The sequence below is a fragment of the Ovis aries genome, chromosome 3, assembly GCF_016772045.2.
Source record: "Ovis aries strain OAR_USU_Benz2616 breed Rambouillet chromosome 3, ARS-UI_Ramb_v3.0, whole genome shotgun sequence".
In the NCBI taxonomy this organism is placed as follows: domain Eukaryota; kingdom Metazoa; phylum Chordata; class Mammalia; order Artiodactyla; family Bovidae; genus Ovis; species Ovis aries.
The window spans coordinates 162,454,576-162,466,927 of record NC_056056.1 but is presented as its reverse complement, the minus strand read 5'-3'; the positions used below and the strand labels follow the sequence as shown (position 1 = coordinate 162,466,927).

The following is a 12,352-nucleotide window of genomic DNA, read 5'->3' as shown; positions in this document are numbered from 1 at the left end:
TTCTGCCTTCCTTCCCGGAATTGGCAAGGAACCCAGGCCAGGAGGGAGGCCCGAAGGTCAGCACATTCTGGGTCTGGAGGAGAGGATGTGGAGCTCCATCCGAAACGGGGGCATCAGATCCCTTCAGGTTTCTTCCTCCTCCCCTCTTGCTGAGGGAAGGGCACATGGGGGAGCAGGGGCAGTGTATTGCCAGCCTTGAAGCTGGGCAGTGACTCAGGGAAGCCTCAGGAAGTTGGAGAGAAGAACGCAGTTGCACCAGCTGGTGCTGGGGAAACAGCTTCGAATGAGAAGGTCCATCTACATGCCAGCAGCCCCCAGACCCCCACTGTGCCCACCAAGTTTGCCTTTTAATCTGTTTGCCTTTCAGCCACGTTGCTGGCTGCCTGGAACTGTGGCAGGTCCCCCCTCACCCTGACTTGGGACCTTGGTTTCCTCTGGATGCGACCCAGCAGCCTTCATTTTCATCTGCTTTCTCCAAGATAACAGTGTGGGGTCATTTGCTCGCCTAACCCCTGCCCTGGCCTGGGACCCATGAGCCCCTTCTCTCTGCCCTTGTTAGGACGGGACAGTACTGGGCGCAGAGGAGACAGTGGCTGGGTTTAGGGGCACCTGAGCACTCACGGGGTAACAGCTCATGCCTGTGACTTCTCCTTCCAGTTGTCTTGGGGTGGGGTGCAACAGGGGGGACCTGAAGAGGAAACTAGTTTGATGAAAGTCTCAAATTGGCTCTTTCCCTTCCTCCCTCAGCTTAAGTCCTGTGACTGTGAGTCAGTGTCAGGGCCTGGCCAAGTTCCTTGGGAGCCATGTTCCCGTTCCCTTGGCCCCGCAACCCCCATCCTCTGTTAAGAAACAGCCCCTGAATCCCTGTGGGGAAGGGGGAGGATTAGCAGAAAGCCTAGTCATTATACCTGTAGCTGTGCAAGAATTGAAGTCCTTACTGGGTTGATTGTCGCTAGTGGGAGTTACCAGTAAAAAAAAAAAAGTTTCAGCCAAAGGCAGATGGTCCAAAGATTCCTTTGCCTATTGGGGAAACTGGTGGAAGTAGAATGCAAGGCAGGGGTCTAGGGAGTCACTGTCTTGAAGATGTCCCAGCTTGCTAGAGGCATCACCTCTGATAGCAGTAGTTGGAGAGGGCCGTGGATGGATGGATGGGAGCCAGTGGGTCCTGCAGAGAAGGAGTCTCACCACCAGGAGGACAGCAGAGGTCCCATCCCCAGACTTCCTGTATCCTGGACTTCTGCTACCCTGGGCCACCCCTGAGTCTGAGGTCCTTGTGATGTAGACTGAGTGTGGGCACCTGACCTGCACCCTCCTCCCGCATTCCCACCCTCCTGAAGCTCCCCATCTTTATGAGTCATGCCTCAGTTTACCTTCGGAGTCCTTTAGTGGTTCTCCTCCTCTGTGCTCTCTTCTCCACCCTATATCTTATTTCCCACTCCTTCCACCCTCCCCAGGAGAGAGGAAATTGAGCAATAGGGAAGTAGAAGCATCGGCCATGGAAATGAGAACAGGAAGTCTGACCCATGTCACTGGTCCCAATCTTCTGCCACGATGGGCCTTCCCTTTTCCATCTCGTGGGCCCTGTATTTGAACATTCTCTTCTCTTAGACTGGATTTACTGACGGATGCCTGGCTTTTCCATTTTGAAAAATCAGGAAACACGTATAGCTTCTGGTTGGTGCTCCTGACTGGCGTGAGATAAGCCGACTCACCATACAGAGTTGATAAAAAGCAGAGATGTGTGATGTTTTATTAGCCTGAGTGCTCTTATTCCAAGAAAAAGCAAATTTTAAAAATTCTGGAGTGACCTTGTGGACCTGTCCTTACTGCCTTTCAGAAGTGCAGGAAGATGGGCCCATTCAAGCAGGGGCTAGAGTTGGGAAACCTGTCAGTCAGCCAGCCAGCCAGTGATTTCCTGCTGCCCATGTGTGCCACCCTGAGCTCGGCCTGGGGATCAGGGCTACGAAGGAGTATACTCAGAGACTTGTCTTTGGAGAGACGTGGTTGGTGAAGGATTGCCAACAACACCAGGCAAAATACGCCACTGCCGATAGTTCCTGTAGGAGCTTAGGGAGGAGAGAGAGCCGTGGTCTGGGTGGTGAAGGAGGGCGCCCCAGAGGAGATGGGCATGTCAGGGGAAGACCTCCCCCATAGCCCTTTCATTCCCACTCTCCAGATGTCGAACAGATGGCCATCGACTGGCTGACTGGCAACTTCTACTTTGTGGATGACATTGACGACAGGATCTTTGTCTGCAACCGAAACGGGGACACGTGTGTCACTCTCCTAGACCTGGAGCTGTACAACCCCAAGGGCATCGCACTGGACCCTGCCATGGGGTGAGCAGGGCAGGCAGGGTCAGAGGCAGAGGCCCTGGTAGAAGGGAGGGTGCCCAGCGTTCAGACCCGGCATAACATGCTGTCTGCCCACAGGAAGGTGTTCTTCACTGACTATGGTCAGATCCCCAAAGTGGAGCGCTGTGACATGGACGGGCAGAACCGCACCAAGCTGGTGGACAGCAAGATTGTTTTTCCTCACGGCATTACGCTGGACCTCGTCAGCCGCCTTGTCTACTGGGCTGATGCCTACCTGGATTACATTGAGGTGGTGGACTACGAGGGCAAGGGCCGGCAGACCATCATCCAGGGCATCCTGGTGAGGAGGAAGTCTCAGCTTTGGGACCCTTCTCTAGGCCTCCCGGGACGGGGGACAGTATGAGAGGGGTTGGCACAAGCACTGGGGGAAGAGGACAGGTCATGACTTCCACTTGGATGGCCACAGTCGTTTTATTTTTTTTATTTATTTATTTTTTTACAGTCGTTTTAGAGAACACCTTTTTTGCTTCCCTTTTCTCATGTGGTCCCTACAGCAACCCCTGGAGAATGAGCTGGCAGGGTGACTCAGTTCCCCTTTGGCAGCTGAAGAATCTCAGGGTTCACAGGGATTAAGTGATTTGCTTGAGGTCACACCACTGGGAAATAGCATTTGAGCCTGGTCTAGAAGCCCTTCCAGCCCAAAGATGGCATCTCTGTTCTGGTGTAATTAGGGTGACCATCCATCCTGATTTGCCCCAGACTGTCCCAGTGTTGACTCTTGAAGTCCCCTGGGGTCAGTCTTGGACAAACAGGATAGAAGGTCACCTTAGATACATTATGCAGGTAATGGGGGCTGTTATCAGGCTTGCTTGGGGCCAGTCTGTCCTCTCAACCCTCCTGAAAGCTGGGAGCTAAAGGCAGGCTAAGAATGTTCTCTGTGGACAGAGGGAAGGATCCAATTCCAGGTCAGTGCAAAGTCACTCCATCAGCAGATATGTGCCTGATTCTGAGAGGGAGGAGTCTGGTTCCTCCCTCAAGGGGTTTGAGCCGAGGCGATAGAGTAAATCCACAGATCACCAGACAGTAGATTACAGCCAGAAATGGAGTGTGGAAGCAGAGACCATCATCTCTGGTTAGAAGATTCCAGAAGCCCTCCAAAGAGATGCCCTGTGAAGGATGAGTGGGATTTGACAAGCAAATCTCAAGAAAGGGTAGTCCAGAGAAGATAGTCCAGGAGTAAAGCACGGAGTTGGATAATGGGGGGATAAGTTAGGAATGCGAGTCACGGAGTCTGGATGCAAAGCTGACCAGTTCTCCAACGGTGGAGGTAGGAATCTCTTCTCCTCTCGTGTTGACGGTTCCTGCCTGCCCGTCGCAGATCGAGCACCTGTATGGCCTGACTGTGTTTGAGAATTATCTCTACGCCACCAACTCGGACAATGCCAACGCCCAGCAGAAGACTAGTGTGATCCGTGTGAACCGGTTCAACAGCACTGACTACCAGGTGGTCACCCGTGTGGACAAGGGCGGTGCCCTCCACATCTACCACCAGCGCCGTCAGCCCCGAGGTGAGCGGCGCGCTGCAGCCCCTTCCGGGACCCTCCGGTGGGCCCTCCTCTTGTATCATGACTGCTTCTCCGAGCCATCCACCCCAGAATGCCTCCCTGTGTCTGCCCCTCAGCCTCCGAATCCCAACCCGGGAGCCCCTTGCCCTCATTCTGCTCAGGATGTCCATCACCCCTCCCGGTTCACTGGCACCTGGCTGTGAGCAGCAGTGTCCCCTGACCACAAAAGTCCCCACCTGAGTCTCACGGCGGGGTGGTGTGAGGGTAGAGGAATCCCAGTCCTGCGGCTTCCAAGTCCCTGGAGGGGACAGCAGACGCAAAGACAGCAGCAGGAGGGAGTGTGGTCAGACTTGAGGAAGCCTTCTCAGGGCCTGGCACGGAGACTTCGAGGGGTCCTGACCGGCTCTCCACCCTGCCCCAGTGAGGAGCCATGCCTGCGAGAACGACCAGTACGGGAAGCCAGGCGGATGCTCTGACATCTGCCTGCTGGCCAACAGCCACAAGGCGCGGACCTGCCGCTGTCGCTCCGGCTTCAGCCTGGGCAGTGACGGGAAGTCGTGCAAGAGTGAGTGCTGGGGAAGGGCTTGGGTGCCTGCTGGGATGAGGCAGGAGGGGTCTGCCTCCCATAGCCCAGCTGCTTCCCTCTAAGATGCAGAAAGATGGAGGGACTTAACCAAAGTATCGTCACCAGTGAGGGACAGACCGGGACTCGAACTCCCATCTGAGAGCAGGGCTTCTCCCACTATCCCACTCAGGCTCCCACTCAGAACACTGTCAGCTGGCCCGTTTCAGCCCTTCATTTGTTCATCAAGTATCTAGTGAGCACGCACTGTGTCTGGCGTTGTCCTGGTAGCAAGGGTTCAGCAATGAACAAGATAGATGTTGTCTCTGGCCTCGTGGAGCTTATAGTCTGGCAGAGGAGGTGGGCAAACACAAAAATGACTTCGGGTGCTGGTAGGTGTTAGGAAGAAAACAGAGCGGAGCATGGCGCTCATGATGACAGCCCAGGCTCCGCTGAGACGGCCCTCAGGGAAGGCGTCCCTGTGGAATTGAAATTAGAGTCAAACTCCCTGTGAGGTGAGGAAGTGATCACGTACCTGGAGGAAGAGCATCTGTGGCGGAGGGAATCTGCAGTGCCAGGGTTCAGAGGCCACTGTAAGCTTGGAGTGCTGGGGAGCAGCATGGAGGCGGTGGGGTGGGGGAGCCACGCGAATGAGGGAGATGAGGACCCAGGTTGGATTGTGTTCTAACTGGGATGAGGAGCTCTGGGTGGCTTTATAAATTCGACTCCCTTTTGTGAAAACAGTCGTGCTGGCTGCTGGGGGGAGGATGGGCAGCAGGGAAGTGGCAGGAGGCTATTTCTGCGGCGTAGGCAAGAAGTGATGTGGCTTAGACTGGGATGGCAGCAGAGGAAGTGGTCAAAAGGGATCAGATTCCAACCTATTTGGGTCACTAATTTCACTACTCAACAGTGGGCACTTACTGAAAACACGCTACTTGCTACTTTTGCTCCATTTCCCACCCCTGGAGTCCACAGGAAACCACCCCCCAGGGCATTGTTCCCTGGGCCTTACAGGCTTTGTGTCTGTCCATGTGATTCAGATCCCCGTGCTGCCCCCACCCACTCACTGCAGGCGGAGCATCAGCTGGGCGGTGGTCGTGTGCACGTGTGTGTGTTTCTGTCTGTCTGTCTGTCTGTCTGACTTTGTGCCCCTCCTTGTGCCTGCCCTAGAGCCAGAACACGAGCTGTTCCTTGTGTATGGCAAGGGCCGGCCTGGCATCATCCGGGGCATGGACATGGGGGCCAAGGTTCCCGACGAGCATATGATCCCCATCGAGAACCTCATGAATCCCCGGGCCCTGGACTTCCACGCTGAGACCGGCTTCATCTACTTTGCCGACACCACCAGCTACCTCATTGGCCGCCAGAAGATCGATGGCACCGAGCGGGAGACCATCCTGAAGGACGGTAAGGGCCCCAGAGTGGGAGGTGGACGGTCGGGACTCCCAGGAGGTGGCATGCACCTGAGGAAGCAGGAAGCCATGTAGGGCCTGGGCATCTGTCTCCCCATGCCCAACCTCCTAGTGTGGAGAGTCCCCTGGTGACTGGCTGGCTAGTCTGGTTGGCATGGAGATGAGGGGATAGACAGATTGACCCCTGGGTGACCCCCTTCTTGGCTGAGCCGAAAAGAGGCAGGAGGATGGATGGGTAAGGCAGCATCCTTGCCAGCCCTTGGGAAAACTCAGGGTCTTTCTCCCGTTGGCTCTGAGCCCTGGAGCTGCACGCAGCGCACAGCCAGGGAGAGGCCTGAGGCTCTGAACTGGAGCAGGCACACATGTGCACACACAGAGTCTGTGTAGCCGGACTTCACGGCCGCCGAGAGCTGCAGGCTTACATGCCCTGAGAAAATCGTGTTTTGTGAATGGAATCCAGTTTTCCCTCTGAGCTGCCCCAGCAGGTCAGCAGTGCATTGTCTTCTGAATACCCACCTGCGTGGAGGCTCTGAGCCCCTGAGTGCTGCACCATGCCTGCCAGGTGTTCTGAACTCCCAAACCTGCCCTCCTGACCAATCCGTCTGACTGACGCTGGTTACCACCCCTGGTCCTGCTCCCCACGCCCCACCTCGACTCAGAGAACCTCAGCAGTCAGCAACCATAAGACTCTGGGGAAACCAAAAGTAACTCCTCATCAGGAAAAGATTGGGGTTCCCTCTCCCAGGGAACTGCTATTTAAGCTGGAGATGGACCATGGAGCTAAGTGAGAAGTCACTCCCTAACTGACTTGTTTTGTTAGCTCAGGGTTTTTAGGCCTGGCATGTAGTGTTGCACTTGTACCCAGAGTCACGTGTCTATTGTCCCAGTTCTCCACCCACCTCAGGCCCTGACATACCTTCCCAAGTGAGCCCGTGTACACCATGGAGGTTTCCTCGCTGCCATGTCCAGTTTTGAGAGACTGCCTCAACATAGATGTCACAGCACAAATGACCTCCCATCCCCTTCCTCCACCTTCCTAGACCAGCCCAGCCTCACCACCATCTCCGGCCAGGAAGCTCCCTGCACTCCCAGTAGCCAAGGGCTCCAAAGTGTAGGTATCCTAAGGACCAGAGGCAGTTTTGAGCCTCCTCTGACACTCCCCCTCTGCCCACCCACCCGCCCCATTGCAGGCATCCACAATGTGGAAGGCGTGGCTGTGGACTGGATGGGGGACAATTTGTATTGGACGGATGATGGACCCAAGAAGACCATCAGTGTGGCCAGGCTGGAGAAAGCTGCTCAGACCCGCAAGACCTTAATCGAGGGCAAAATGACACACCCCAGGGCCATTGTGGTGGATCCACTCAATGGGTGAGTCCTCCCAGGGCCTTGGGGCGAGGAAAGGGACTCAGAGCCTGAGTCCCATGGGCCTCAGGACTAGGGGGTAAGACGGAGAGTGGATGGGGGAGGGCAGCAAAAATTTGACCGAAGGAGGGAAAGGTGTCCTTATCTACAGGGCAGTGGGAGTGAGACAGAAACAATCTGGTCCTGTCACTCCCAGCAGCGCCCTCCCCTGGCTCCCTGTGCCCTCATCAGCCCTGAGGTCCTGCAAGGTCTGCCTGCAGCTTGTTTGACCTCTGCACCTCACTTCCTGCATCTGGAAGTTCTGTTCCCACTGCCTGCTGTCTGTTCCTCAAGCCAGCATCCAGCCCTTCCTCCCTCAGGGCTTTTTGCTCTTGGAGTTCCTTAGCCTGGGACTCCCAAGTATTTACACATGGGGCTGCTTCTCAGTGTTCACGTCAGCTCAAATGCTACTTCCTGGGAGAGGCCTTCCTCACCAGCTGCACTCTTGGTCTCCATGCTGTCCCCCTTCCTGGAGTCCCTCCTGACCTCTATCGCTTTCCAGTGTGTGTGGCCCTCCTGGCTGACTTGTTTCTTGTCTGTGTCCTGGGTGGGACATGGGCTCCACGAGAGAGGGGCCTTGGCAGCCTTGGTCTCACCTCCAGTGCCAGAGCTGTGCCCAACTCAGTAGGCACTCAGCACCTACTTGTTGAATGGAGGAGTGAATGAATGAAACGTGTGGGCCAGGGATGAGCTGGAGAAGGCCATGGCACCCCGCTCCAGTACTCTTGCCTGGAAACTCCCATGGATGGAAGAGCCTGGTGGGCTTCCATCTATGGGGTCGCACAGAGTCGGACATGACTGAGCGACTTCCCTTTCACTTTTCACTTTTACACATTGGAGAAGGAAATGGCAACCCACTCCAGTGTTCTTGCCTGGAGAATCCCAGGGACGGGGGAGCCTGGTGGGCTGCCGTCTATGGGGTCTCACAGAGTCGGACACGACTGAAGCGACTTAGCAGCAGTAGCAGCAGCAGGGATGAGCAGGGCAGGAGGACCCTGTGAGGAGCTCTGGGAGGGCCTGCCTGGCTTAGGATCACAGGGGAGGATGCTGATGGCAGGGGTGGCCCATGTGATGCTGACCAGTAACTGCCCACAGGTGGATGTACTGGACTGACTGGGAGGAGGACCCCAAGGACAGTCGGCGAGGGCGGCTAGAGAGGGCCTGGATGGACGGCTCACACCGAGACATCTTCGTCACCTCCAAGACAGTACTTTGGCCCAATGGGCTGAGCCTGGACATCCCAGCTGGGCGCCTGTACTGGGTGGATGCCTTCTATGACCGCATCGAAACCATCCTGCTCAATGGCACCGACCGAAAGGTGGGCAGGCATGCAGCTGTGTGTAGGTGTTCATGTGTGCATTTCTGGACCGCGCGTGTGTGTGTGACCGAGGCTGGGTGTCTGAATGTGTGGGCATCCGTGTGAGTCCAGGCCTGAGGGCTGCATGTGTGTTTGCCTGTGAGCTTGTGGGTATGTCCCTCGGTGTGCTTGTGTGCCTGTGTCTTGGGTTGTTTAAGGATTGCTTCTTCAGAGTATCTCTGTGACTGTTCACATGGCCTGCGGGCCTGACCGCCTGAGCATACACATCGTGTGCACCTCAGCCTGCTTGTGCACCTCAGCCTGCTTGTGCACGTACACACAGCACATGCTGGTGTGTGCCTAGACTGCGTGCCTGTGTACAGGTGCAAGACACCTAGAGATGGTATATTCGTATGCTCGTTCATTCGGGTGGTGCGTGCTTCATTCGTGAGTTCCGTGCACATCTAGGCGTGTGGCCCAAGCTCTCACGGTATTTAAGGCCAACTGCAGTGTGGTCCTGACCATCTCTGTGGTCGTCTTTCTCCCTACTTCCCACCTCCCAGCACTGGGACAGCATCATTGGACAACTCATGAGCCCGGTATACGGCAAGGCTCTGCCCTCTGTGCTATTGCTTGTGCAGACCTTCTAGCCTCTGCCCAGCCCCTCCTCACCTGGCACACCTCTCAGGGGCCACCTCCACTGGGATGCTGTCTCCAGACCCTCTGCCACCCTGATGCCCCTGAGTGCCTTTCCTGAGACAGTGGCGGCTCCAGTGCAGGGACCACATCTTCTCTGTTTCTGAGTGCTACCTTAACAGATTCTGGCAAACGTGTGGCGGGTGAAGAAACGAATGGATGGAGTCTGGCTGTCAGCCCACTGCTCTGTGTTTGCGTGTGCGTGCGCACGTGCGCGTATGTTGGAGGGGTATCAATGAATATGAATCAACAAAGGAGAGGAGTGTGGGCCAGCCCTCGCAGTGTCCGCTGGGTTCAGGGTTTGGCACTTAGCTGTGTGCAAAGCTCCCATCCTCGGGGCTTCTGGGCTGATGGGGGAGAGAAGCCCACACCCAGGCTGTGGACGTAAGAGTGTACAAAGCAGTGAACCCCTAAGCCTCCCTGAGGCACCCCTACTCTCTCAGCTGCTGGGTAAGCCCCTCTCCGTTCCTAGATTGTGTATGAGGGTCCTGAGCTGAACCACGCCTTTGGCCTCTGTCACCATGGCAACTACCTCTTCTGGACTGAGTACCGGAGCGGCAGTGTCTACCGCCTGGAGCGGGGCACAGGAGGGGCGGCCCCCATTGTGACCCTTCTGCGCAGCGAGCGGCCCCCCATCTTTGAGATCCGCATGTATGATGCCCAGCAGCAGCAAGGTACCCCTGGACCAGGACTGGGACATGGTGGGACCTGGACGGTGGGCGAGGCGCCTGTGGGTGGGGTGAAGGCACTCCCAGGGAGCCTAGGCTCTGACTTTTGAGGCTCTTGAGAAGAGAGGCCCCCACCCCAATTTGACCTTCCATGTTCCCCATCGCCCCTCCTGCCCCATGCCTCCATCTCCTCATCTTCAACCCCGCCACATTCCCTCTTTCTGTCTTCTCTTTTTAATGCACCGCCTCCCCTGGCCTTTCGTCTCCCTTCTCTGGCCTTTCCTGACTCTGCCACAACCCGTCTCCTGTCCTCCTGCTCCTCCCTCCTTGCGCCCACGGCCCCTCCTTCACAGTGGGCACCAACAAATGCCGGGTGAACAACGGCGGCTGCAGCAGCCTGTGCCTGGCCACCCCTGGGAGCCGTCAGTGTGCCTGTGCTGAGGACCAGGTGTTGGACGCAGACGGTGTCACTTGTTTGGGTACGAGGGGCCCAGCTGGGGTGGGAGGTGGGGGAGCAGACTCCAGCAGAAGGCCACAGTGTCCGGATGGGGATCAGAGACGAAGGAGGCAGAGGGCCCTGAGGGATGCAGTAGAAGCTGAGGGATGGACTTTGCTGGCGGTCCAGAGGTTAAGACTGTGATTCCAGTACAGGAGGCCTGGGTGCCATTCCTGGTTGGGGAACTAAGAGCCCATACGCCGCATGGTGCAACCGAAAAAAAAAGTTGAAGGATGGACTGAGTGAAGGCTCCAGGTGCTGGAGGGTTTTATGGTGACCAGGGTCTAGGGGTTTGGGGAGGGCGTGAAGATTAAGGGGAACTTGAGAGGCGAGCAGGACAGCTCTGGAAAGGGAAAAGCATTCTTAACTTTTACGTTTATTTCTCCATGGTTCAAGTAATATAATAGTTCAAAATATTGGAAATTAGAGAGGGGGGGAAAAGCCCAGTCTCACTAGCAAACGACCACTGTGCTGTTAGCCTGGTGGTAAGTGAACACCATCCTTTTCCCCTAGGTGGGTTTTTACATGGCTGGAAATCGTAGTGTATATAAATGTTTTTTGCTTTTTTTGGCTCATATATGCCACAAATTTTCTGTGTTATTATTGCATTGTTTTAAATAGCCCCAGTTTTAGATAAAAGTGGGTCATGTTCATTGTAAAAACAAGCAAGCGCTATAGAAAAATACAAAGAAGTACAAATCACCCCAAATTCCACCACCCATAGTTTGCGCTGTTACCATCCAGGGAGCACTCTCCGGATCTCTCTTCATTTGCTTCACTTAAACGGAACCACGCTGCACCTGCTGTTGTTTCCTGAGCTTGTCACTTGACAGGGTGTCATGCGTACATCAGCAGAATTTCTGATGGCCAAAATGTGTTTCATTTAGTAAACATCCCATAATTTACTCAGCCCTTTCTCTACTGTTGGATGTTTAGGTTGCTTCCAGTTTTTTATTAGAATCACTGCCAGCATTTACTGAACACAAACTATGTACTAGGCATGGTTCTAAGCACTCCCCATGCAGTAACTGACTTACTCCTTAAAATATTCTTGTAAAGAAGATTTTTTTTTAATGTTCCTTTATTTGGCTGCGTTGGGTTTTAGTCGCAGATGTGGAGTTTTAGTTGCGTCTTGAGAGATTTTTTGTTGCAGTGCAGACTCTAGTAGTGGCACGAGGGCTCAGCAGTGGCGATGAGTGGACTCCAGAGCTTGTGGGCTTCAGTCGCTGTAGCACTCGGGCTTTCTCTACTTGTTGCTGTGGGCTTCAGGTGCACGGGCTTAGTTACTCAATGGCACGTGGAATCCTAATTCCCTGACCAGGGATCGAACCCGCATCCCCTGCGTTGCAAGGCAGATTCTTAACCAGTGGACCACCAGGGAAGCCCCGGGAAGGTATTTTTATTATCCCAATTTATAAATGGAGAAATTGAGGCCCAAAGTGAGAGCGGGGGTTTGTTTGAACCCAGGAAGTCTGGCCCAGAGTCTGGTTATTAATCACCTGCTCTATTTCTTATAGCTCTGCTATTTCTTATACCTTCATGCCTTCCCAGATTCAGGACAGTTTCCTTAGGATACAATCCTAAGAAAGGAAAATGGGTCAGTGGGCCATAGATAGTGTACAGCTAAGAGTGAGTGACTGAGGCCAGGTGCAGGGCAAAAGCATTGGTGGAAAGGAGCTTCAGAGCTGAGAGGCCACTGCAATGAAAGAGTATCCACATGGACATTAAAATCACCAAGAATTAAAGGGAACGACTGGAGAAAGTGACTATGAGCCAGGAGCTAAAAACTCTAAGGATGCTGGGGCCCGTAGTGGTAGGAGTTTATATAGTTTTATAACATGAAAGTCAACACTGATTTTTGAGAGAGGAGAGAGGGAGAATGGTCTGGAAGCAGAGGTGAGGACCAAGGGGGACACCTGCAGCCTCCAGACCCAGTG

The 12,352-nt window shown here is 54.8% G+C and overlaps 1 protein-coding gene across 2 annotated transcripts in view; it reads left to right on the top strand.

Annotated features, from left to right (window-relative positions):
* The window catches only part of LRP1 (LDL receptor related protein 1), a 79,886-nt gene that overhangs the window by 22,896 nt on the left and 44,638 nt on the right, over positions 1 to 12,352 (top strand). For both annotated transcript variants that reach the window (XM_027967567.3, XM_027967566.3), the window contains exons 7-15: positions 2,177 to 2,339; positions 2,433 to 2,655; positions 3,694 to 3,883; positions 4,302 to 4,445; positions 5,613 to 5,849; positions 7,045 to 7,225; positions 8,354 to 8,576; positions 9,724 to 9,925; positions 10,273 to 10,398. In XM_027967567.3, the coding sequence (XP_027823368.2) occupies positions 2,177 to 2,339; positions 2,433 to 2,655; positions 3,694 to 3,883; positions 4,302 to 4,445; positions 5,613 to 5,849; positions 7,045 to 7,225; positions 8,354 to 8,576; positions 9,724 to 9,925; positions 10,273 to 10,398 (1,689 nt within the window). The remainder of the gene's footprint in view (positions 1 to 2,176; positions 2,340 to 2,432; positions 2,656 to 3,693; positions 3,884 to 4,301; positions 4,446 to 5,612; positions 5,850 to 7,044; positions 7,226 to 8,353; positions 8,577 to 9,723; positions 9,926 to 10,272; positions 10,399 to 12,352) is intronic.